Here is a 27,568-nt window from a genome sequence, read left to right as displayed (position 1 = left end):
GATTAGCCACTAACCTTGATCACTGGTTTCTGAATACATGATATACTAGCTGGCTCTCAACACAGATTTGCAGCTACAGGAAGGTCAAGAGAAGGTCCAGTCCTTCATCTTGAGAAAAATAAATCTTGGTGAAATAGCTGTAAGGAAATATAGCAACATCCCAGACCATGTCAAATATTATAGAAACATTTATAGTAGTAAATATAGTATAAAAGTACAGCTCTATAAATACAAAACACATGACAGAAACATTATTATTCATTAAATTACTAGTTTATGCCCAAAATAATTAATTTGTTCATTTAAATTAACAAGGCAGCAATAAAAAGACATTTACCTCAAAATGCTATATTTAAATATTAAGTAACAATATTGCATGACCTATAAAAACTATTATATTCCAACTATTCCAAAGTGAAATGCACACTGGTCTTTTCACACTGACCTCAATGCTGCTACAAACTCTTGTAGGACTTACTCCGCTCAATCAAACTGCTTTTTTTGACTGTGGGGTAGAAAACCATGTAACACAGGCATTTACATTAAAAAAAGGTTATGCCGTTTAGAAATTCTAGGTAAACAAATACAGCACAAAAGTATGGTAATATAAATAAAACTCTAGAGTAGTACTATACATATTTTCTCCCTATTAGAAAAATCACTGACAGATTTATAAACAATACAGGTTCACCTTCACACTGTGAAAGTACATATAAACCTGTTACATTATTGGGACTTTACAGAAAAAGGTGTACTACAGTGGACCCAAAAGTATTTGGACGTTTAAACCACACTTAAGCATGCATTAATGTCTTGGCATTATATAACAAAAAATAAAGCCAACCGACTCTCCAAAACAAATTATTTTGGTCAATATATGAAGTCCTCAAAGTGTCCAAATATGTTTTAACTCCATTTTGAACAGTTTATTTATTGTTTTTAACCATAAAAAACTTTTTACCTACAATATTATAAACAACAATATTTCTTATATTTTTTGCTTTATAATGCAATTCCATGCATACAGCTTTAAGTGTGGCCTAAGATTGGCCTAGTATATTTAGGGGTCACTGTATGTACGAACTTGGAATGTTAAAGCTGCCATAATGCAGATATCAGTCTCTAAGGCTGTTTACACTGGCACAAAAAATCCGATCTTTTGCTCACAGATCGGAATGTGTTGCACACGTGTAAACACAAAAACCCACGTGAGATCTGATTTTTCCACATCCGATTTGAGCCACTTCCAAATGTGTATTTTAATTGGATACACATCCGATATCTGGACATCCGACCTACACTGTAAAAAATGATCGTGATTTTAACGGTAAAAAACTGAAAATGCTACGGTAAAAACCTGTTACATGGTTAACGGAAAGTTCCTGTAAAATTTACAGGGAAAAACCGTAAACTGACGTTCCCAGAATTCCCTGCTTTCCATTTCAAATTCTGTTTGAATTTGACGTTTTTTTCTTTGAAATAACTGTTTCTTCTTAGTTTTTTCTTATCAGTTATGTTTATTAGGGTTGTATGTTACATCTAATGTTGTTAAATTAATGTTTATAGCATATTTCAGTTTAATGAGTCTCACCATGATGGTGTTTAGTGCTTGTGTGAATGACACTGTGCACCTTCTGTATATTCTATTGTTTAAAAGTTGCTTGTGATGGGCTTTGACTCATCATGTGACTTTCTCATCATCACCTGCATTTGGTGGATATCAGTGTATTTCAAAGGAACAAAACAGATTTCAGTACTTTAATAGGTTGGTATATTAAGATTATATCAGTTAAAGAAATTACGGTATTTAACTGTAAATTTAAGTTAAAACCTAAAACGTTGCTACCGTATTTTTTACGGTAGAATTCTGGTAAACACAGCTGCCAGTTTTTTACCGTAAATTTTACGGAATTTTTTTTACAGTGTACGTCTAAACACACATATCCGATTCTTCAAAGAACTCCCAATGCGAGGGTGACACGTTTGCTCAAAAGATTTTTAATGGTGTTTTAATGCCGGCGTGCTGTATGCGCTCTCATTTTATTGAGATGGAAACTTTATATAGAAATTGCACATTCAGGAGCTGGTTTTCAACCCCTGCCCCGTGAATTTTGAAAATACAACAGCTAAAAGCTACATTATATTTCTCAGCAATGAGGTGATAACTTTTTTTGTAATTAAACCGACAAGCTGGTTGGCAATGCTTCATAATTGCTCGCTCGCACGTGGGTGCATGCATTCGTTTGTTCGCTCGCTCTCGTTAATTCCTTCAAATTAATTTAAATAAATATCATCTTTATTTCTTTAAAGAATTCAACCTCAGCAGTAGATACAATAGTCACGAACCTTTATCTGTTCAGTCAGATTTTGTGCTGCAAAACATCCATGACATCCGTCGTGCTGGCACATAATTATGGCCATTCGACGTGAATTATTTAAATAATTTTGATAGCACGGCCATTTAAAACCCGAGGGTCTACCATGTGCATAGTAAAGCAATCACTGCAGACAATCCTTTTGGGCGGGAATTAATGTAAACACAGATATGGATACCAGTCGTGTCTAAAATGAATGTAAACAGATGGGCCCAAAAAAAAATCGGATACGGTCAAAAGATCGGATCTGTGCATTAAGACTTGCAGTGTAAACGCAGCCCTAAAAGTAGCTGTACACCTGAGACATTTCACATTTTCCATTGCAGTGTTGCATGTCTGCATCAGTCACACCACTACAAGAAAAACAGTTGTTTTTGTAAACTAATAAAAATGAATAAATGTCACTTTGAATAAAAGCATCTGCTAAATGAAAAGATGTAAACGCTGATGTCAGTAGGTGCAGGAAGAGGCCAGAGAGTGAGCCATGCGATGTGAGACCTCTCTCATGTTTTTAGCTGCCATGATGGCGCGGGTCAGAGAGCTGTTCAGTGTGTGCTGCTGATGGTCCAAAGAGAGAGAGCATCTGTGATGACCTCTGACCCCTGGCCTCTCATCTCTGACGGGACTGACTGAGATGTTAAAGGGTTGTGAGTAGGCCTGTGTCGTCACAGGACCAGAGAAGTAACTGCAGGAAAAGGACAGAGAATGCTCAGTCTGTTGTGGACAGTGACACCAGAGGAGTTAGTTGTATGCTACTTAAAACTAATTGGGTTCCACTTTATATTAGGTAGCCTTAACTACTATGTACTTACATTTAAATTAATAATTCGATACAATGCACTTACATGTTTTTACATAGTACTTATATTTTTTTAAAATACCTATATGTAATTACATCTGTAATTACATTTATAATTACACTGCTGACACATCCCTTACATCTTAACTCACCCTTAAACCTACCAATACCACCAAACCTGTCTCTAACCTTTCCCGTTTCCCACCTCAATAGCAGCAAAATGTGTTTTGTTATACAATATGAATACAGTACATTTTACTTATTTTTTGATGCAAGTACATAGTAGTTAAGGCCACCTAATATAAAGTGTGACCACTAATTGATAGAAAAATTGTTCAATCAGTGTAAATTATACAAATATATAATAATTATATAAATAATATTATGTAATATAAATATGATAGAAATATATAATATTTATACTACCGTTCAAAAGATCACAGTAAGATATATGTATATATATATATATATATATATATATATATATATATATATATATTAAAGAAATTAATACTTTTAATTAACAAGAAAGTAAAGTGATAGTTAAAAAAAATATTTTACAAAAATCTTCCATTTTAAATACATGCTTCTATTAAATTGAATAACACTAAATTATTCAATAAAATAATAATATACAGTAGGGTTCAAATGTAGGGGACATTGTAGAAAATACTTATGTTTTACTTTTTTATTCTAGAAACTTCATTCCATCAACAAATTACTGTATATTATCAACACAAGTGAAAAATCTATTTAAAGCTTGAATTTCAGAATTATTTGTATCATGAATCAGAATTATTTCAAATCTAACATTTTATTTTAATTTGTCACCTAGAAATAGTTCATTATCTTCTAATTATTTGTGACCCTGGACCACAAAACCAGTCATAAGTAGCATGGGTCAAAATTATAGATTTTTCTTTTATGCCAAAAATCATCAGGATATTAAGTAAAGATCATGTTCCATGAAGATATTTTGTAAATTTCCTACTGTAAATATATCAAAACTTAATTTTTGATTAGTAATATGCATTGCTAAGAACATAACTTGGACAGCTTTAAAGGTGATTTTCTCAATATTTAGATTTTTTTGCACCCTCAGATTCCAGATTTTCAAATAGTTGTTTCTCAGCCAAATATTATCCTATCCTAACATACCACACATCAATGGAAAGCTTATTTATTCAGCTTTCAGATGATGTATAAATCTCAATTTCAAATAATTTACCCTTTATGACTGGTTTTGTGGTCCAGGGTCACATTTCTTCATTTTGAGTCATATTGATCCTTGTTTTGAATTTTCCTAAATCCTAAAACTTTGTTTCCCTCCATGGTTAAATTAGATTTTGAATCCCAGATTTCCACAGCGGTCTCAGACAAGTTTTAATCAAGCCTGCAAAACTCATCGACTGAGAGGAAGTTGTTTTCATACATTTTTAGAGCCTGATTCATTGATCAAAGCAGCTGGAGAGGAAACAGCAAGTAAATTAAGCTAATGGCCACTTTATCTCGAGGTACTCACAGAGTTGAAGGATAGATGGGCACATATGGGATAACTGGAACACCTCCCATAACTGTGGGGGGAGGAGCCACATTCACACCTCCTCTATCCTTCTGTAAGGAGGATCTCATTGGCTGACTCCCTCTGGGGGTGAAAACTGGCTCCTGATTGGCTAAATAAACACGTTTGAGAGTCAACATGATTCTTGGTGATACAAGTTGTATTTGGTGAATATTTTACATTTTCAGGACAAACTGTAAAAAAAAGTTTATAGATAATGACGTGTCAAACCTGGTCGAGAGGCTCTTTGATTGGCTTGTAATGCACCACACAATGAGCAATGGCTGCAGGAAGGTTGTGAGAGATGCGGAGAGCTCCTACTCCTCACTGGACCTTTAATTAATAATGTAAAGGACAGGAGGATAATTTATTAAATGTAAGCTCAGTAAATTTTAAACCCGATTATCATGATGGGGGTAAGATGCTTACGTGTCAAGGAACCAGTGCGGTCTGATATGCAATGTGGGCAAGCAGGTTCTGGTCCTCGGCTTAATTCGGTTTCATCACTATTGTTGGATCTGCCTGCTGATGTTTAATTAAAATGACCACATGTGTACCTTGATCATCATACGAAAACTGGTAATTTATGTTGAATTATGAGGTCTTTTCTTACATGTACTGTCCTCTTTGTGACGTACAAATCCTCTGGTTTGTCTTCTTCCCCGTGATGTCATAGGGGACATCAGGACATGTCTTAAAGTTGATGGTCTTGGCTCAGATTGGACAAGCTCAGAATCGATCGCTAAAGGGTTAATAAGACACATGGTGAAATAGTAATTACAGATTCAGACAACCAATATTGCATCCAAGTGTCATTTAGGACCGTTAATAAAATCTATTTGCATCCTTATGTATTCTACTGTAACTTTGAAAGATTAACATGGAGCTAAACGTACTCAGATGAGTTTGAGGCCGATGTCGAGGTAAAGATGCAGATCTTTGGCTCAAGGTGGGTCTTGACGAGTTTGCTCTCTCTTTTTCTCCATTCCTCCCTCTCTCTGTCTGCCGCCTTCTGTCTGAAGACCTAACAAATAAGGAACATCATAAAATCACTTTATGAATTAAAAGTTTCAGGTAAGATCAGAGCCATGGCAGATCGTGGAGCCGCTCAACAGTTCCCGGAAGTTAGCACTCATTCTATCAGCGCTGTAGAGATGCAGCAGAAGAGACCGCTGTGATAAACTTTTAAAAGGTAAGACATTTATAGAACAAAATTGTATATTAACAACACAGCTAATCAAATTACCTTGTGCATTAAAACAGATTATTATTAAATTATTCCTCACTTAATTAGTAGATTTACAGGATGTTATTCATTCTCTTCATGCAGTTTCATTCGTTGTTGTGTAATTAAGGCTTTTAAACGTGTTTTCTGCTGGTGGGGAGTTATTTAATAGACTTCGAATTATTGCAAAGGATGCTGATGGACCTGAGTGAGAATAAAAAAAGTTTAAAATAGGCGAGCAGTTTTCATTTCAGATTCATGCTAGGGTAAATTTCCAAAAATTTAGTATATACCACTACTATATTATAGACGCAATCACAACAAACCTGTACTATATTACTGAATTTTATACTTAAATGTCTTTGCTACTTGTAGAAACACTGTGTTGAAGGAGCAGATGCCACAGGACTGAAATGAGATGGAGCATCACTTAACCATTTCTCCTGTGTTTTTCTCCTTCTCTATCTGGCTCAGAACCACCTGAAGACTCCCTGTATTGAGACATCACCCTCACAATGAGTCTCTTCGCTGGGTTTGGCAAGTCTTTCCCTGCTCTTTGTGAAAAAGTGCCAGTTCCCAAGTATAATTAGATCACATTTTGTTGGTGTAATCTATAGATTGCTCCTGCTGACTGTATCCAGCCTCTCATGAAGACTTCAGATGACCCAGCACCTGTGAAGAGATGACGCCAGCCCTTGAGAGGACTTCATATAAAGCTGACTCTGAATAAACATCCAAAACTGCTAAATTTTCCTTGCATTGTAATCAACATGATCACCTCATGTAACCATTACTTTATTTTGTTCATTGTTTCTGAATATTACTTAACTGCATGATTTGTATAGCCTAATTTTAGAACATTTATGTCATATGAACATTACTTTGATACAGTTACACCTGTTAACAGAACTCTTATTTGCAATGTAGAAACATTCATTATCTTTAAAGCTGCTTTGAAACAATGTGTATAATAAAAAGTGCGATACAAATAAATGTGAATTGAACAAAACTTGATGCATCATTTTTTCTCCTATCCATGTCAGTGGGGAAACATTCACACTCCTTCTGTGAGTGACTGGAGCACTCCCATGTAGCACAGCAAACTATAGTGGAGACTGTTCAAGGACAACATGCTTTATAGTATGTAAATAAGTGCATAACAAAAGTCAAAATACATACACATTTAATCATATATTTTAAGTTGTTTTAAATTTTGAATATACTACAAATATATATTTATATATTAATAATTGAGGGGTGCACAAGAATCAAAAACATTAAACGAGATTAATTTCCACTTAATCTTAAAATATCTTCACTTATTTGGAATTAATTTTCAAAGACAACAAACTTAACATTTACCATGACTAACATACAAGTTGTTAGAACACACACATTATATTTATACAGAGAGGCTGAAGTTACCTTGGTAAAAGACCACAATGTTGTTTATATAGCAAACATGGACTTTTACCATGGTAACGTCAGGCTAAATTGTGTTAACATGACAGGTCAACAATAGCTGACCACATCAATCCCCAAATATTAGCGAATTTTATCTTTTAAAAACAACAGTGATACAACTACATGAGTACACTACACATACATGTATATATTATTTATATAAATAATGTAAATAAATTACTTTATAGTCTACTAATTACCAAAAATCGCAGTTTTGTCTCACTAACTTAATGTATTCCAATTGCCCGCTATGAACTTCCTGGAACTATTTGAAGACTATGTGAATCACGACATGATCGAGCATTTCCGAACTTCCGTTGTCGCAACTCTGTCTCTCTATGGCTCTGGGTAAGATATACCATTTTGGACAGTCTAAGATCTTAGATTTCCAGTACCTTGCGGTCTGTGGGGAAGCCTGATCCCTGATATCTTCTGTGGCAGAAGTGGGCACTCTAACAGGACTGGCAGGTTTGGAGAGCCTCAGATTTCCCTCTAGTCTCTGCTTTAGTCGGTTCACTTCTTGCTGTAGAGATAGAAGAGCCTCTCTGAAAAACATAAACAACATATAAAAAGCATTTTTGGAGTCTGAAGAAAGAACAAAACAGATGAAATTAAAATCTGTTGCAGTTTCATGCAATGCGTTGTTTATACATCAGGTGTTGCAACAAAGTTAAAACAACAGGGTATTTTAAGTGTGGGTTTATGGGTACACTACTGTTTTTAAAGTAACTGACTATTTTTTTAAACAACACTGAACTGATCAAGCAGGGTGTGTGGATGTGGATAGGTGAACATTTTAATCATCAAATACACACAGAGGGTTACTGTTTTATTAATAGCTAATACGTGATTAATGCTGGTCTCTCGATGCGGAGCTGAATACATACCAGCGCACTCTTCAGCTAGTCTATTTGAGAGACAAACTCCTGCTGAATCATAGAAAGGAAAGAATGAAAATTAAATCTAATTATCCAGATGGAACTCTGGTTGCCGTGACGTGAAAAATTATTTCATAGAGACCACTTAATACCACTAGAGTTTTTCCCAGAACTCCTTTACTATAGAGCCCTGGCTCAAAAAGAGCAGTCATAAATCTCTGGTTGTTTGTGCTGCAGTGGCCATGTCAGCCTTTCGGAAACTCACTGCTGATTTGTTAGCTGAACAGAACTTTGGGCTTCGAGGTGGTCACCGTGGTGATATGGCACATGGAGGGACGGGCTTCTGTGAGAGCGGAGCTGCTGATTGGCTGGTTGTGGGTACTGGCCATCCTGTGTTTTCTCATCCCCTGGAGAAAGGATGAAAAAAGAAATTCAGGGCCAGTATTAATGATGTGTTCAAACATCAGCATTATTCAAGACGAGATATATTTTTATGGTCGGTTGGATTACATTTACAGTTAGTCATATAGACAATAGGACATTAGTTAACATTAACCTCAATTAACCTGGATTAATGTTGTAAAAAATATAGATATATTACAAATTGAATCTTATTGTAAGGTTTTACCGGTTATTATTGTTTTTTCTTTTTTATACATGTTTTTCATTTGAAATGTCAAACCTACACCCACCCTGATCACTCCCATGCTCTGATTGGCTGGTCAGGCTGCTCGGCCAGGGCAGGAGGGTGCTATTGGGCCAGTGAATGGGGGATACTGAGGGAGTAAGGCTGGAAGAAGAACACATTTCCTCCCCTCTTCTCCTCCTAACAGGACCCATGCGTCCTTCAGACTTGGTGAGGTGTTCTGCTTGGGTATTTGGAGAGGGTTGTGATTGAGAGGGGGAGATGGCAAAAGGCTGTCTAGCAGGAGGAGCAGACTCTGGTCTTTCTGTGTTCGTACGTGGGCCAGACGGCATGATGGAACTGGAGAAGACATCAGAAAGAGGAACATATAAAGGTGTATAAATGCCCTAAGACAGCAAAGTCAAACAAATGTTTATATTTTCTAAAATAATTTAGTTTTTTGTTGGTCTTGTCTCCCATTTTATCATTGTGTGGAAAATTGTAAGTTTAATATTTAAAGCACATCTCTTCTCAATGATCCACAGGCTGTGTGGTATCATGCACTAACCCCAAGTATGAGCAGAAGCATCTCGAACACATTATATTTCAGTGGTTTCTTATCTAATTACGGGTCACAGAATCAAATTCGAAGTGCTTTATACAGTGGAGGTGATTCATACCTCGCCACTGCCCTCTGCTGGAAAGGACTATGTACTGCAGGAGTGAGCTGACTGCTCTCAGAGCCCATAAAGCCACTGTCTGTCTCTGGAGACTTAACCCCGTCCTACAGTGTTAAAAATAAACATAAGAACTCTACTAAAATAATATTAAAACTCTACTATTCATGCACATAAAGAAATAATCCTTTAGATAAGATATATAGTGTTGTTCATCACAAATAAAGCAGTCACTGACCAGAGGGGATGCTCTGACAGTCTTAGCCTTTGCTTTTAAGCCCATAGTTCTGGGTTCTGCGCTCTCTGCCAGGCTGGTCAGGCTACAACTTTGAGTTTTCCTGCTTCCTGCCGCTTTCCTTTCCCTGCCCAGTGGCCCTGGCAACACTGAGGAGTGGCAAAGAGTCTCTGGGTGAGTTTCCATAGAGTCACACACCTGTGACCTGACAGATGGCCTGGAGGGAGGGACACAATCTGCTGCTGCCTGCCTAAAGAAAGAGTGAATGGAGAGATGAATGAGAGAGCAAACAGCCAGGTGTTGATAATGGTGGAGCGGACTGAACTGCCGTTACCCTCAATTACCTGATAACAACATATAGCTGATGTTTAGATCACAAACACAGAAATATCATTATTATGTCTGTGACAACCTTATAATCACAGAATTAGAATAAGGTAGAATGTTAATAGGAAGAGGAGTTTCTAGACAGTGTTATCATTAACTAAAACTGATGCATTGACTTAAAATAATAATTATAATAAAAATATTGAAGTTCATTTAAATAAAATAAATGTAAACTAAAATGAAATTTAGCTTTATTTATTTCAGTTAGCTGCCAAAGGAACATTTATACAATTTTAGTTTAAGTTGGTCCTAAAAAAACTGAAAATAACTACACTAAATCTAAAAAAAAAACCTGAATAAAAAACTAAAACAATTATAATAAAATTGAATGAAAAATATAACTTTTATTTTATGAAAAAAAATCTGTTAATATTAAAATAAATTAAAACAATAAATAAATAAATACTATATTAACGATAACAAAATAACACAGTTTTAAAAGAACACTCTTTTTTTGGAAATAGGCTCATTTTCCAAGTCCCCTAGAGTTAAACCGTGGAGTTTCACCAATTTTTAATCCATTCAGCCGATCTCCGGGTCTGGCGGTTGCACTTTTAGCTTAGTTTAGCATAGATCATTGAATTGGATTAGACTGTTAACATCTCGCTCAAAAATGACCAAAGAGTTTTGATATTTTTCCTATTAAAAACTTGACTCTTCTGTAGTTACATCATGCACTAAGACTGACGTAAAATGAAAAGTTGCGATTTCCTAGGTCGATATGGCTAGGAACTATACTCTCATTCCGGTGTAATAATCAAGGAATTTTGCTGCCGTACCATGGGTGCAGCAGGCGCAATGATATTACGCAGCCCCTGAAAGTAGTCCGCACTCCGCAGCTAGGTAACTACTTATGATATAGCTGGGGACTACTTTCAGGTGCTGCGTAATATCATTCTGATATTCTGCAAACATGAACAGAAGAGTCAAGTTTTAAGTAGGAAAAATATCGAAACTCTTTGGTCATTTTTGAGCGAGATGCTAATGGTCTAATCCGATTCAATGATCTATGCTAAACTAAGCTAAAAGTGCTACCGCCAGACCTGGAGATCGGCATTGATACACATTTGTAAAGCAGGACTCACTGCTGAGCAGATTTTGTCATCTCCTTCTCATTAACAATCCTGTGTTGTTTTCTGTCTGTTACGCTTGTATTCCCAAGAGAAGTAGAGTCTCCAAAATCCAGCAAGTCATGGCTCTTTAAAGTCACAGTTGGGTCCAGCATCCCAGGTAGCTCCTTAAAACTCTGATAGCTGAGTATGAAACCAACAAGAGATCAAGCTTGACTTGTAAAGGTGTTTGTTCCTACATATGCTGGTCAAAGGTCACTCACCAGTTCATGAGCTTACTGAAGTCTTTCTCCACACGCTGGTGTTTGTCATGAAGGGGATGAAGAAGAAATGGGAGGATCTCCTCTTCCTCTCCATCACTCTCTCCGCTAACTGAACTAACCTCCACACCAACACAAGCCTCGGGATGGACCGCAGACAGTGGGCTCTTGAGAAAGAAAGAAGGGGAAATATTCGGTTCTATAGATCTGTGAGGTCAGAGGTTAGTGAGGTTCGGAGGTTAAGTCTGAGGCACCTCAGGTAGAGGTTCGGTCTCCAGCATGGACACAGAGAGCACATCTGAAGGAGGCAGAGGGTTTAAAGTCGGTTCAGAAATGGGTTTGTTCTGTTCTGCTTGCTCCAGCCGCTCCTTCAGCTCCTCCAATCGCATCCCTGACCTGAAGATCTGACCTTCTAGGTCCCTGTGTCACACACAAACACACAGTATGAATACTACAAGTACTACAAACCAGCAGCACAGGAAGTAGACAGGAAACACAGCTCTGTCAATATCTGCATCAGCAACAAAAGACAATGACATGTTTATGTGCAAATACATTATTACATTTTTAAAACACCTATTTTCTATTTTGATATATTTTCAACTGTAATTTATTCCTGAGAGGCAAAACTTAATTTTTAGCAGCTATTACTCCAGTTTTCAGTCTAACGTGATCCTGCAGAAATTATTCTAATATGCTGGTGATATGTTGAAAAGAATTGTTATGATTAATATTTTTGTTCTTGTATAGAAATTTCAAATTTATTTCCAAGTTGATTAAATTATATTGCTTGATCATTTATGTACAAATACAAATGCTTTTGACACTTTTGATAAATTTCATGCATTCTTGCTTAATAAAAATAAAAATTTTGGAACGGTAGTGCTCATAAAAAGAGTCTACCTGTCTGGGTCAAAGGTGACATGCCTGCCTTTTCGCTGCTGCATCTGATACTGGGCTCGTGCATCTAGGTAAGCATGTTCGAGAGACTCCTGCCCCTGTGCCAGTGTGGAGAGACCCTGTAGATGATTCAGAGTCAGTCTGACTTCACGTCTTTAAAAAATTCTATGTTTTAGAAAAGCATCAGCATACCTTTATTTGTTCACATGGCTTGAGCTTCCCATTCTTTAGAAGTGCCTCAAAAGCATCAACCTGACCAAAAAAAATAAATAAAAAAAAGATTTAGTGTTCAAAGCACTGCTGTTAAAGTAAAATGCCTGTTAATCTGAATTTTGACAATAATGTTCATTGTTTAAAGTACCTGTAGCTGAAATCTATGAGTTTGTTTGGTAAGAGTCTCCGTTATATGGTCTGCATTGAGAGATCCAGACCTCCTCGAGCTGACAGAGTTCACAGAGGAAGGTCGAGTTGGTGTTTTTCTGGAGTTTTCTACAATGTGAACAAAGCAATTTTGAGATGATTTAACAAAATTGTTCAGTTTGACTGCGAAGTAAATTTAGAAGACATAAGACAGCTGTGAAATTAAGTTATTATTTAAAATTTGATGCAAGGCATCAAATTCAAGCATAAATGTAGTTTTGGCGCTTTTTAATATGATGTCACAGACTGCTTGTAGACGTCTCTCTCTCTCTCTCTCTCTCTCTCTATATATATATATATATATATATATATATATATAATTTTGTTGAATTACTACAAAAAGGAAACCACCCAAAAGAAAAAAAAAAGTGTTTTGAACTATTTCCAGAATATATGTATGAGCATGATAACACTTCTGTTTGAGTATGATAATAGTGTGATTTTTAAATGCACAATACAAGCACACAGTTTTAAAGCGTCAGTGTGATGTACCTGAGAGATCCCTCTGATGGATCAGGTGAGCAGAGCCTGCGCCGAACTCTGCCCTCTGCGCTTGAGGAAAACTGAGCGTTACAACCTTTGATGCTTCCTGAATAACACCTGACAGGATAGCTGTACTGGGTTTTGGTGGTTCAGAACAGAGACCAACCTGAAAACACACAGCACATACACAACAATCATGAGTTGATGGTTAAAGGCCTCCTTTAGGGCAAAAATGACAAAGAAATCAGCAACCATCACTCTGAAAAATCTACTTTGTCAATAATCCACAGGCCCATTGCTATGCATAATGTCTTGTAATGCTAGAAAATCAATAAGAGTCCTGAGTAAACACATTCAAGTCAACACTGTGCTCTATATAAAATCTATTTAAATGCATGTTTACATGGTAGACTGTACCTTTAGGACTAAATAGTTAAATGTGAAAAAAAGTATGTTTATGTTATACTCTTTGATGATACAATAATTGGTGACATCTGATCTTAAGTATCTCATACAATTTCTGTTTCCCAATTTAGAGTGGGAAGAACATAAGGACTGTGTCGCCATTCATTGTGTAGATGCTGAGACCATCAGAGAAATACAGCCCTGTCTTGCCCGCCCATGTGACAGACCCTCAGATTTACTGCAGACTAGTGACTTGAACCACAAAGGAGCACAGAGGAGACTCTGGTACAATAAAGGGCTCATAAAACAGCCCATTTAATGGTGTTTTCCACTGCTGGACTTACCGATAAGACAATGGTTAGAGAAAAACTGAAAACACAATGTCAATATGCTGATATCCATACACTTCACCACACACACACACACACACACAATTTAGATGCGAGGTAATGGGTTTTGTGTGCTGAAATCTAATGGAGGTCGAATGACTGTCTCCTCTTGATAAGTCTCTGAGACACTAAATCATACTGAACACAACCTCAACATGACCTCTGAGTTTTTTGAATAAAATCCATTTTCGACCACAATCAATATTATTACAGGATCAATAGTAGAAGCAGATCATCAGATCTCAATTAGCAGTTTTACCAGCCTATGCTTACAATTTTCACATGGGGTAGGTGAAATAAATATTTTATTTATTATTTTTCCATAATCTGCTGTACTTACATTAATATATATAACGATGATAATATTGTAATTTATGAAAAATGTTTGACTCGCTGATCACTACCCTGCATAAAATAAATGTTATACATTTCAAGTGATTGGAAAGGCCATTTCCATTTCTACAGTTTTATAATTTAATCACCCACACCTATTCCCACATACATAAGAAACTACATCTAAGTCAATAAGGGATTAAAGTGAATGAACCCTCTCTATCTCTGTCTGACTGTTAAAGCAGAGGCAGATGGCCAGGGCATGTGGGGGAAGAACTTAATGAGCATTAGAGAAAATGCAGCTGGAGATGCAAAACCGAACAGAGAAATAGCCTAAAATTAGCTACATTAAATAATTACCAACGTTGCTCTGTAAAATCAGTGAAAATGTATGCATCACCAGTAATTTCGCACCGTGTAAGGCTGACCTCTTATGTAACAGCGAAGGTAGACATGACATCACATCCTTTTTTTAATCCTGTTGATGGCTCTGGGCCAGATTTGTTTCAGGTCACTTTGTCTTTTGACACTGTTCTGTGTTTACTAAGTGTTTTCTACACTGAGGCAATGTATGACCTTCTCAGACAAATAAACAGAGCTCATTTCATCAAAATAAATGATAATGCCAATTAGGCTGTGAATCGATATAAATATTTAATCAGTTTAAATATATAATTCCATGTTTTTTATAGATAATGTGCTGCATTTAATTCCTTTTAAAGGAAATTATTTAAAAAAATGCGGAATTTTAGCAACAATTTCTGCATAAATTGTGTAAAACAACAGTACTTATCAGCGTACATTTGCGTTCATATACTAGTTTGCAAATAATATAATGATTTGTACAAGTAATGCTTTTGTATATACACTGCTTATTGTCTCAGTTTGTATGTATGTTTGCTAGTGTTTCTCTAAAATGGTTTGTCGTCTGAGGTAAGCCCTTTCTACAGGCCTTTCATTTGAGGAAAAACATCACAATTAGAGAGAGCTCTCAGTTTGAAAATGAGTTTGTGCTTGAATACGGTGACGCTGCTAAACTGAGGGCTGTGATTATGGCGGTCACAAAAGAGATTCTGCATTTATATTGTGTTGACTCAGGCTGAGGAGTCTAAAAATAGCTCTCGCCGACATCAGAGCACACGCAGAAAGGAGACAGGCCTGCTGATACGAGGGAGAGTATAGCACTGAATTCACGTCAACCTTCAGATGAAGGGGAAAAAAAAGCATAAAACCATAAACAGTCTGTGAAGCCAACCTTTGCTTCAAGGCGAAGTCGATCGATAGTATTTTCAGCTTCTGCATACTTCGTAAGCAGCCTGTTATAGTCCTCCTGTGAGAAAGAGAGAGAGAGAGAGAGAGAGAGAGAGAAGAAAAAATAAGAGACATAGATAAAGAAACATAATAGATGGCTTCATCTCAGCCTCTTGGATAAATCAGCATCATTTTGAGTGTCAATATGTTTGTAATGCTACACTCCCTACACTAAAATAAATAAATAAAATTTGTCAAAACATAGTGCACACTGCAAAGGGAAACTGCATCCCACAATGCAATTCAATTCAAACTTCCCTCTCGAATATCAACCAACATTTTAACATCTCATACTACTTTTGCAAATATGTAGAATATTACTGTTTAAAATGTTTGTTGCTGCGTACTGCACATGGTTTGATTTACTTTCACAGTATACGCTCTGTTCAAAAGTTTGGGGTTAGTGTATATATATATATATATATATATATATATATATATATATTTTTTTTTTACGAAACTAATATTTAACATTAAAGAAATGAAGAAATATTAATATTTAAGAAAATTATATTTTTTATTCAGCAAAGATGCATTAAATTGATCAAAATTGAGAGTAAAGTAATTTATCATGTTACAAATGATTTCTATTTCAAATAAATTCTCTATTCATCAAAGAATCCTGAAAAACCCTCACATCCAGCACACTCCCTCTTTGAACTGTTACCGTCTGGTCAACGCTACAGAGCTCTGAGCACCAGAACGACCAGACACAGGAACAGTTTCTTCCCTCAGGCAATACATCTCATGAACACTTGACACTAAACGTGGAACACACAACTCTATTATACATTATTTATGCACCACACATACTTATTTTTTCATTTCAAATGTGCACATATCAGACCTGTACACACATAATTGTCTATATTATATATTGTGTTTTTGCTGTTTTGTACATTGCCTATTTGTATATTTGTATATTATTATTTTTTTATCTGTGTCCTGTCCTGTTGCTGTCTTTCTGTTGCACTGTGGAGCTTCTGTCACTAAAACAAATTCCTCGTATGTGTAAACATACCTGGCCAATAAAGCTCATTCTGATTCCGATTCAGAAAAATAACAGTTTTCACATACATATTAAGCAGAAACAACTCATGTTAGAATGAATTCTAAAGAATCATGTGACAGTTAAGACTGGAGCAACGACTGCTGAAAATTCAACTTTTATATCACAAAAATAAATGACATTAAAAAAAGTGTTTAAATAGAAAACAGTTATTATAAAATAAATTGTAATAATATTCCACAATGTGTTTTCTGTATTTCCTGTGAGCATAAGAGACATTTTTATAGTATATTCAGCATGTTCATGATTCACTCCTTATTTACCTGCAGCTGCTGCATCAGTATGCTGGCCTGCTGGGGGCAGCGGAACTCCTCTGGTACTGTGCTGTGCAGACGCTTGTGGGCCCCACTGGTGGAGGGGCTTCCTAGAGACCCATCAGAGCTGCTCAAAAGGACCTCTCTCACAATCTCAGCAGGGGACTTGAACACTACAGGAAGATCTTGGTGTAAAGTTCTATCATGAGGTGGTTGACGACTTTTAGGAGGTTTGTATCCACTCTTTTTCGGGAAACGTACCCTCGGCTCCACTTTGGAGAAATCAGGTAAAGGGTGACTCAGCTGTACTTTCCTAAGAATACATATAAAGCAATAATCAGATCAAAAATAATGCAAAATTGGACTAAATGCTCAGTATGGACTAATCACATTATAAGTTTACTATATTTTATATAAATATATAATATTTCATTATGTACATGAATTTTTTATGACCATTTTTAAAAAATATATATATTTACAGAGAGATAAGTTTACTTGTCTATATTGTATACCGATTAGTAAAAAAAATATTTTAATTAGGGGTCTAAAAAATCAAGGGTCACAATCACATTATGAATTTGTGTCTATTTTTCCTCTCACCTTACGTCATCTGGATCAGTGTGAGAGGTTTTGGAGGTTCTGTGGTTCTTTATTACTGAAGACTGGTGAGGTGTAGGAGGTGGCGAACGCTCTGAGAGGGAGACGCTTGCTTTAGAAATGCACTGCGCTGGAATGGAAACCTGATTGTCACAGGAAGCTGGGTTTGTTTTTCTGGGAGAGGGGGTTGGAGGCTGTAGATTGTGGTTAGGACTGTGTAGCCCTAATTTTTCTCCACTCGTACCATCTTGGGGTGTTTTTCCAAGCCACATTTTTTTTACAGGGCTTTGAGTTTGAGGTGTGAACTTGTGTTTAATCTCCTCCTCTTTTGATCTAACCGTGTGGTATGTTTTAGGGGTGCTAAGAGACGACTCTGCCCTAATGTCTGCCTCTGGAAAAGTCTCAGCTTCAATTCCACAGTTATTCATCAGTTTCTCTGAGGACAAATGGGGAAAACTGATGGGATTAGAAATGTTTCTAGAGACATGATGCGAGACTGGCAGAAACTGCCCATTGGTTTCCTCAAGCTCCTCAGAATCACTTTGCTCAGAATGCTCTGGGATTCCTGAAATTGGAATATTTTGAGAGATCTTACTGTAATCACAGCTCTTCACCCTTTCAAACATAGATGCTATCTCTTCTGTGACAGGAAATGTTTGATCCATGAATCTCTGAGCATCTTCACATGTTTCCTTCTCTTCCGTTTCCTCATCAGTCATGTCTAGCACTGTGTCTCTCTGCGGGAAAGAGTTTAATTTGTGACTGTGGATTGTTGGGCTCCCTGTACTGTCCTCATCGTCAGTCCAATCTTCCAACAAAACACTTCGGTCATCATCTGTTTTGTGTTCTTCCTCTAAAAAAAACAGAGAAAGTGAATGAAAACCTTTTAGACCATATGGAATATTTTTACTTATACTATACTACCATTTAAAAGTTTGGGGTCGTTAAAATGTTTTTGTCTCTTATACTCACCAAGCCTGCATTTACAGTATTTGATCAAAAATACAGTAAAAACAGGAACATTGTGAAATAGTATTGCAATTACTTGTCCATATATTTTACATGTAATGTATTCCTGTGATGCCAAAACTGAATTTTCAGCAGCCATTACTCCAGTCTTCAGTGTCACATGATCCAGAAATCATTCTAATTTACTGAATTGGTGGTCTAGAAATTTATAATAATTCTTATTATTATCAATGTTTCAAACAATTGTGCTGCTTTATATCTTTGTGGAAACCGTGGTATATATTTTTTTTCTCTGATGAACAAAGTTTTTTTTTTTTTTATTCAGTGGCGGAAACGGGCATAGAACTGTGATATTTCAAACATACTGAAATACTTTAGACGAAGAGCGGTGTTTCTGATATCAGTAGCCGGGTTTCCACCCAAAGTTGCGAATTTAACTTATACACAAAATTGGAATATCGCATAAAATATTTGCGAACGAGCACCGCTTCCATCCAACGAGTCAAAGAGAACAAAATCGTCACTTCCTGGTAAACTGGCACTAAATAGCCTATAGAAAACTAGGATAAGCTACTGAATATAATCATTTTCATATATGAAATATTAACTGCGCCTCAGAGCGAGCAGACGAAACACAATAAATGCTGTCATTGCTTTCGGAGGTGAATGCTGCTGTTTGGGAACACAGTCATGTAAGACAATTATACAGAAATACTTTGATGACAGACTACTCAGGCATTTCAGAACGAGCATAACATTTCAGATGCTGTGGAACGAGATCAGTCCGCTGCTAGTCAAGTTATCCTGTCTCATAGCACAAGTCACATGACTTTTTTGATGCGCTTGGAAGTTATTTGCAAAATGCGTTTCCATCTCCCTTTTTCGCACAAGTCAAAAACCACCTCAAGCGAGCGTAAAAACTTTTTTGCGAATCAAGGGTTTTGTATTAGAAATTTGGCGTCACTCGTTTCTCATGCGATACTTCAAAATGCTCATTAAAACAGGGTGATGGAAACCCAGCTAGTGAGCTCGGAGTGGAGTGATTATTAAATGCTCGGAGCGCGGAGGGGAAATTGTTGATGCTCCACTCCGCTCACATACTCTGTTCGGACACCGCCACACAAATGTGGCTTTTTGTTAATGACTGTCGCAGGATTTTACACAGAGTAACAGCTCACTACCAGTTACAAAATACACTGTAACAGTCAGTCACAAGCAATTCTGGTTGCATTTTTCATCCATTAATATCTTAAATTATCCTTTGACTATATTCTGGCCCACCATCTAGTGGTGAAAATTTTTTTTTGGCCTGATGCCAAACTTACTTGCCGACCCCTGGAATACTGTTTTCGAACACCCCCGTGCTGCTGGAGGCAGGATGTAGATTAATGTAAACGTGTGTCGGTACACTCGCGCGTCTGCCCTAAACACAACAATAATGCAATGATGCTGTTTCTAGGTCTTTTATTAAACTGGATAAATTATTACACGTTTTTATATTTTATGTGTTGTTATAATTTGATAAAAACAAAGGCTTATTATTGTATGTTATGGCATTTCATTTACTGTAATTCGCTTATTGAAAGAACAACAACAAAAGCAGCAGCAGCATGGTATAACATTAATTTGAAACATGTATTTGGTACTTGCTACCTTATATCTTTACTCTTTCGTTTCATTCTTTTCATGGCTTTGGAAAACTTGCATCTGATGTTACTCTATGTTGCTTTTTGCATAACACCGGGTCGTCGACACCAAGCTTCGTTGCGATTTCTTTCTGGGAATTAAATGCTTTATCTGAATCTTTAAAGTCTCCCTGCGAGTGATTGTACAGGTGCGGCATATATTTGTGGCAGCTCAGATACTCCACACAGTGCATTTATGTTGCTAGTGACTTGGAGATGTTGTTGTCCTGCCTGACCTCCGTTGAATGAGAAACAAACCGGGGGAAAAAAAAATGTGCCATGGACCAGCTCAAAGGTGTTTAGGAGCCCAAACAAACTCCCCAGAAAGTTTGCTTTGGTGAGCTGTATCGAACTGCCGAAACTAACTTAAAACGAACTTCGTTTCGGCTTGATTTTGTTCGAAATGACGTCAGTTTGTTATTCGATTTCGTTTGAAGTATATCGAGGCCTTTACACGATCAAGGCTCAGAAACGTAGCAAGGAGATGTTAAAATAATCCATGTGACACCAGTGGTTCAACCGTAACTTTACAAAGCTACGAGAATAATTTTTGTGTGATTTTTTGCGACTTTTTGTGCCATTTTGGAGAGTATCACATACGTAAACAACATATGCTGTTCTGTGTCAGCAGCACTGTAACATACGTCGCATACGTTGTTTACGTACAGGGGCAGACTGGCCATCTGGACGTTCTGGAGAAGACGGCCGTCGGCCTGGCTGGTTCATAATCCAAGAAAAAGTGTGAGATTTAGTGACGTTGACGGCTGACAAAAGGGGGCACTAATACAATCTATTTTTGCTTATAAGAAACGAAACCGAAATTGAGGCGAAAGAGAGTGGGCTCAAAAAAAAAATTAAGATAAAGGCAGTTGGGAGAAGTTAAAAAAAGCGAACAGTTACTATAGTAAAATCCCCCTAGTCCAAACGTTCACTGCTATTTATTACTCCGCATTGTCTGACATAAATATTCCATTAATTCGTAAAGAGACAGCAGCGATTCTACAACAGTTAACACTTCAGAGATATTGAGTTAGAAAATACAGTAAATGAAGCAGCCTATAAGGTGATTAGTCTGATTGACACAAACACACACACATACATACATATGAATACTCAAATTGAAGAATTCTGTTGTTTCTAGGTCTACGTTTATCATTGTCATATTATAGGCTACGCGTTCTGCTCTTTTTTATGTAGATTTCAAGTATTTTAGTTTATATGATAATACATTTATTTCAATCCCCTGCTAAAAAAATAAATAAATAAATAGAAACCATCACATAATTTGTAATGGTTTTACTGGTTATAATGAAAATTCTATTGGTTTTAATGGAAATTGTAATAGTGCATGTGGGTCTCTACTGGTAACCAGTTGCCTTCTATTGGTGGCTTTTGTTAAAACCACTAAATCCTAATGTAATATGTCCCAAAACACACTACAGGAAACCATTATATGGTTTTAATGGTTAAAAGTTGATGGTTTGTAATGGTCTTTGTAGTGGAAATCATTAGAATTTCTGTGATGGTTTCTATTGGTTTTGTCAGCAGGGTCACAATGGGTTTTGTCAGCAGGGTCACAATGGGTTTTGTGATGTTACTTGCCATAAACGCGATAGGATTGCTGTAATATAGTGAGATAGTAGCGACTGTTTGTAGTTGTGGTGGGCCCATTTGGGAGAAAATCCAGGGCCGTTTTTACTCCTAGTCTGTCCCCGTTATATATGTGATACTCTCCAAAATGGCACTATAGGGTGATGCGGAGGAGATGAATAGTTGAATAAAGTCGTTATTTTTGTATTCTTTGCGCACAAAAAGTATTCTAGTAGCTTCGTAAAATTACAGTTTAACCACTGATGTCACATGGATTATTTTAACGATGTCCTTGCTGTTTCTGAGCCTTGATTTTGTACGAATCCTTGCAGTCTATGGAGGGTCAGAGAGCTCTCAGATTCAGAATGCATCAAAAATATCTTAATTTGTGTTCCGAAGATGAACGAAGGTCTTATGCGTTTGGAACGACATGAGGGTGAGTAACTAATGACAATTTTCATTTTTGGGTGAACTATCCCTTTAAAGAACGGTAGTTTATCTATGGATAAATTATCCCTTAACACAAAATTTAAATTGTGAGCCCTTACGCAGAGATGGAGAGCGGCAGTCATCTCCAGTGGCCTGAGAGAGCGGCTCAGAGTCCAGCAGCTCACTCAGATGACAGCTTATCTCCTCTAGTGCAGGTGGTGGCCCATGCTCAGGCTCAGGGGTCTTCACATCCCACAACAGGTCTTCTGCAATCTCCTCCTCTGCTTCCTGATTGACACAATCATGAGATGGTTATTAAACAGTTGCAAGTTTTAAAAAAAACATCATTAATCTAGAACCAGGGCATATAAATTGATTAAATGTTTCTAATTAAATACAGTTGAACTCTGGAAAGTGTTTTTAAGTGTAATGAGATTCTTCTGATGAAAAGCCCTGGTGAGACCGCTCTAAATGACCAATAAATGGGCAGATATCAATCAAACCTCTCTGATGTACTCACCTCCTGCTGCCCTTGACTCTCTGCCAGACCAATGATGCCATTCTCATCCATCTGGATTTGAAAGTCCTCATCTGGTTCTTCATCCCAGCTGAAGTCCGATCTGTCTGGGCTTGAAGGAGAGGAGTACACTGGGGCTGGTGTCCAAACCAGAACCCCTGCGGTGGTACCACCTCTGCTCCGCTCCATTACCTGGCTCTTTATTGCTCTCTTTTATTCCACCTTGAGCTCCTATACCACCTGCAGCTCAACATTGATATTGATGTCATTTCTAGTAGCTGACCATTTATGAATGTTTTATGAACAGCCTGCGTAATGTCCACTCAAGGGTCATCAAGATGATTTAACATGAACTGAAAAACACAGAAATATCATATTTTATGATTGTCATTGATTAATTTATGCATTACAAATAACCTGAGATATAAAAAAGAAAACATTTCACAAAACTAATTACATCAAAGATGACTAATTATCAATTGTTTACAGAACCATTAACAGATAATAAATCAATTCAAGCTGAAGGAGGAGATGGTGAATAAAAAGATTCTGTGTAACTCTTTACAATATTCTAATTAATGCTGTCATTCATGTACCATAGCTCAGTGCTAATTGAGCAATGATGAAAGGCAACGCAAAGTCTGTAAACAGATGCTCTCAAGTGAAACCACAAAACATCTGAATAAATAATGCAGTTCTTCACCTGCTTCATGAGCCCTGAGAGAAAGCAACAGAGCGTAAAAAACAGCAGATATATTTCTTGATGGATTGTTTTTTTTTTTTTTGATGTACTAAATTCTTAGTCACCACAAATGGACATCAAGATTTTTATTAAGAACTAATATATACACTCTAGTTCCAAAGTCTGGAGTTACTAAGGTTTATTAAGCAAGGATGTATTAAATTGATTAAAAAATACACTAAAGACATTTATAATATTACTAAATATTATAAGTTACAGAACTTCAGTCTGGATCTAACATGATCTGAGATGACCGAACACCTGAGATGGAGGATCAGCGCCGGGAGATGACGTATGTGTCCCTGATCGTAGGCAGAGACCAAACACCTGGATGAACGCCAGAGACAGATCCCCATTGAGGACCCCGCCACTTAGACAGCCATCGGAAAAGACCACTGGAACCAGCTGAGCCCATTCAATCTGACTTGCTGCAGTTTGGAACTGAACTGCTGGTTTGTTTGGCCAGAGGAGAACTGCCCCCCGACTGAGCCTGGTTTCTCCCAAGGTTTTTTCTCCATTCTGTCACCGATGGAGTTTTGGTTCCTTGACGCTGTCGCCTCTGGCTTGCTTTGGGGACGCTTCATTTCCAGCGATATCGCCGACCTTATTGCAAAGACACTATTCAAACTTATTGACACTTTATTTTCCTTTTTTTTGATATTGTGCAGTGCTTTGACACAATTTGCATTGTAAAAAGCGCTATATAAGTAAAGGTGACTTGACTTGACTTGACTACTAAATGTGTTTATTTTAAATTAATGCTTTTAGTTTCCACACCAAAATCAGCTTATTAGAATGATTTCCGTAGGATCATGTAATAATTACATTTACATTTACATTTAGCAGACGCTTTTATCCAAAGCGATTTACAATTGGGGAATACAAAAAGCGATTCATCTTGAAGAGGCAATCAGACAGAGGAAGTGCTCGTAACACCAAGTCTCAGTCTTTGTTCAAATAAGTACAAGCTCGTAGGTGGAGAGAAAGATAGAGGGAAAGGTTTTTTTTTTTTTTTTTTTTTTTAAGTTAAGGATGAAGTCAAGTACTGCCGAAAGAGATGAGTTTTCAGTTGTTGCTTGAAGGTTGCCAGAGATCCGGCGTTCCGGATAGGGGTGGGAAGATTATTCCACCAGCCAGGAATGGTGAACGAGAATGTTCTGGAGAGTGATTTTGAGCCTCTCTGTGATGGAACCACAAGGCGTCGCTCACTAGCAGATCTCAAACTTCTGAAGGGGATGTAGGTTCGTAATAGTGAGTGGAAGTAGGAGGGTGCAGAGCCTGTGGTAGATCTGTACGCAAGCATCAGTGACTTGAACTGGATGCGAGCTGCCACTGGTAGCCAGTGCAAGGAGATGAAGAGAGGTGTAACATGCGCTCTTTTGGGCTCGTTGAAGATCAGTCGTGCCGCTGCATTCTGAATCATTTGTAGAGGTTTGATTGCATTTGATGGCAGACCAGCCAGAAGAGCATTGCAGTAGTCCAGTCTAGAAACAGCCAGGGCCTGGACAAGAAGTTGCGCAGCATGCTCTGTCAGAAAGGGCCTGATCTTTCTGATGTAGTGTAGTGCAAACCTGTAGGAACGAGCAGTCTTTGCAATGTGCTCTTTGAAGGTCAGCTGGTCATCAAAGATTACACCAAGATTTCTGACCGAAGTTGATGGGGTAATCACTGATGAGCCGAACTGAATCGTGAAGTCATGCCGTAGAGTCGGGGTGGCAGGGAAGACCAGAAGTTCCGTCTTTGCCAGGTTGAGCTGTAGGTGATGTTCTTTCATTCATGCCGAGATGTCCGCCAGGCAGCCTGAGATCTGTGCAGCTACCGTTGGGTCATCTGGTTGAAAAGAGAGATAGAGCTGCGTGTCATCGGCGTAGCAGTGATAGGAGAAGCCATGTGCATGTATGATGGGACCCAGCGATGTAGTGTACGTGGAGAAGAGGAGGGGTCCAAGAACCGATCCCTGAGGAACTCCAGTGATCAGTTGATGTGGTTTGGATACCTCCCCTCCCCAGGTCACCCTGAAGGATCTACCGGTGAGATAGGATTCAAACCAGCAAAGTGGAATTCCAGTGATGCCCAGTGAAGAGAGTGTAGACAGGAGAATCTGATGATTGACAGTGTCAAAAGCAGCAGAGAGATCCAGCAGAATGAGGACTGACGATTTGGAATCAGCCTTTGCAGTTCGCAGGGCTTCAGTGACTGAGAGTAGCGCAGTCTCTGTTGAATGGCCACTCCTGAAACCTGACTGTTTAGCATCCAGCTTGTTGTTCTGTGAAAGAAACCGCGAGAGCTGGTTGAAGACAGCTCGTTCGAGTGTTTTCCCTATGAATGGAAGGAGAGAGACAGGTCTGTAGTTATCTAAAAGAGAAGCATAATGAAGACTGGAGTAAAAACAATGCTTCGCCTTCACAGGAATAAATCGTATTTTAAAATAGATATTGAAATAGAAACAAGCTATTTTAAATTGTAATAAGTTGCAGCCATGCTAAAATCTAACTGACTTTAAACTTTTGAAAAGTAGTGCGTTTACACACAAACACACACACACACACGTCCCATTTGCTATCCTTGTGGGAATCTCCATACACTGTAAAAAATGATTGTGATTTAACAGTAAAAAACTGTGAAAATGCTACGGTAAAAACCTGTTACATGGTTAACGGAAACTTCCTGTAAAATTTACAGGGAAAACCCGTAAACTGATGTTCCCAGAATTCCCTGCGTTCCATTTCAAATTCTGTTTGAATTTGACGTTTTTTCTTTGAAATAACTATGTTTCTTCTTAGTTTTTTCTTATCAGTTATGTTTATTAGGGTTGTATGTTACATCTAATGTTGTTAAATTAATGTTTATAGCATATTTCATTTTAAGGAGTCTCACCATGATGGTGTTTAGTGCTTGTATGAATGACACTGCATCTGCACCTTCTGTAAATGCTATTGTTTAAAAGTTGCTTGTGATGGACTTTGGCTCATCATGTGACTTTCTCATCATCACCTGCATTTGGTGGTTATCAGTGTATTTCAAAAGAACAAAACAGATTTCAGTACTTTAATAGGTTGGTATATTAAGATTATATCAGTTAAAGAAATTACGGTATTTAACTGTAAATTTAAGTTAAAACCGTAAAACCTAAAACGTTGCTACTGTATTTTATACGGTAGAATTCTGGCAACCACAGCTGCCAGTATTTTACCGTGAATTTGACAGATTTTTTTTTTACAGTGTAGGCATAAATGGTTTTTCTACTGTACAAACTGTATTTTCTATTGCCCTGGCCTACACCAACACCACAGGAACCTTTCTGCATGTTTACTCTCTCAAAACTCACTCTGTATGATTTATAAGCTTGTTTCCCCATGGGGACCTCAATTTAGGTCCTCACGTCTGTGTGCATTCAGGTTTAAGTCCCCACTGGGATAGAAAAACAGGTATTTATGGGTAGTTGACAAATAAAAATTGGACTGTGTCCTATGGTGTGACATAGCAAAAAAATGTAGGAAAAAAAAAACTTAACATACAAATTACATGAGAAAAATGTAACTTAATTCTTAGAGTTACAAATAGCATGAGAGAGGTTCATCTTTTTTTTTTTTTTACATTTTCCCGTCACATCATAGGACACATTGATATGTCAACTACCCATATATATTTTCAAGTTTTACACAATATAAAAGTAAACAATGAATAAAATAAACAAGCTAAAAAATTGCACTTGACCTGAAGGGCATTGCTAGTTGCATAATCAAAACAAGAACTTCACTTTTGTCAATACGTTTTTTTTTTTTTTTTTCATATTAAACAATAAGTAAACGGCAGTATAGGAGGAGAATCGTATGTAGTAGACGTTTCATCTAGAAAACAAACCACAACCTTCACAGGGCCCTTGGTCCCCATGGTGACCAAACAACAACAATCT

The 27,568-nt window shown here is 37.3% G+C and overlaps 1 protein-coding gene across 1 annotated transcript; it reads right to left on the bottom strand.

The window, feature by feature from the left end:
- Positions 1-177: 177 nt before the first annotated feature.
- Positions 178-23,283, bottom strand: LOC306856438 (uncharacterized protein). The gene is made up of 23 exons (XM_079395732.1): positions 22,914-23,283; positions 22,513-22,681; positions 17,724-18,573; positions 17,130-17,433; positions 15,742-15,816; positions 13,369-13,525; positions 12,818-12,945; positions 12,649-12,708; positions 12,460-12,575; positions 11,811-11,976; positions 11,560-11,723; positions 11,312-11,479; positions 9,843-10,089; positions 9,608-9,711; positions 8,995-9,287; positions 8,568-8,709; positions 7,820-7,969; positions 5,632-5,759; positions 5,349-5,477; positions 5,165-5,260; positions 4,967-5,068; positions 4,697-4,847; positions 178-3,060 (listed from the first exon to the last, which is right to left on the bottom strand). The coding sequence occupies exons 1-23, from the start codon at positions 23,097-23,099 to the stop codon at positions 2,826-2,828; spliced, it is 4,320 nt and encodes a 1,439-aa protein (XP_079251858.1). The 5' UTR covers positions 23,100-23,283; the 3' UTR covers positions 178-2,825.
- Between the last annotated feature and the right edge of the window lie 4,285 nt (positions 23,284-27,568).

The sequence above is a fragment of the Barbus barbus genome (genome assembly GCF_936440315.1).
Source record: "Barbus barbus genome assembly, chromosome: 36".
Classification (NCBI taxonomy): domain Eukaryota; kingdom Metazoa; phylum Chordata; class Actinopteri; order Cypriniformes; family Cyprinidae; genus Barbus; species Barbus barbus.
The sequence above is the reverse complement of the archived record's forward strand: the minus strand, read 5'-3'. Positions and strand labels throughout refer to the sequence as shown.

Excerpts from the sequence above, each read along its gene's own strand:
- LOC306856438 (XM_079395732.1), bottom strand. The coding sequence starts at position 23,099 with ATGGAGCGGAGCAGAGGTGGTACCACCGCAGGGGTTCTGGTTTGGACA. Across the intron at positions 13,526-15,741 it reads GACTTCGCCTTGAAGCAAAG|GTTGGTCTCTGTTCTGAACC; the intron begins GTTGGCTTCACA and ends GTGTGTTTTCAG. Across the intron at positions 4,848-4,966 it reads TCAAAGAGCCTCTCGACCAG|CCAATCAGGAGCCAGTTTTC; the intron begins GTTTGACACGTC and ends GTGTTTATTTAG.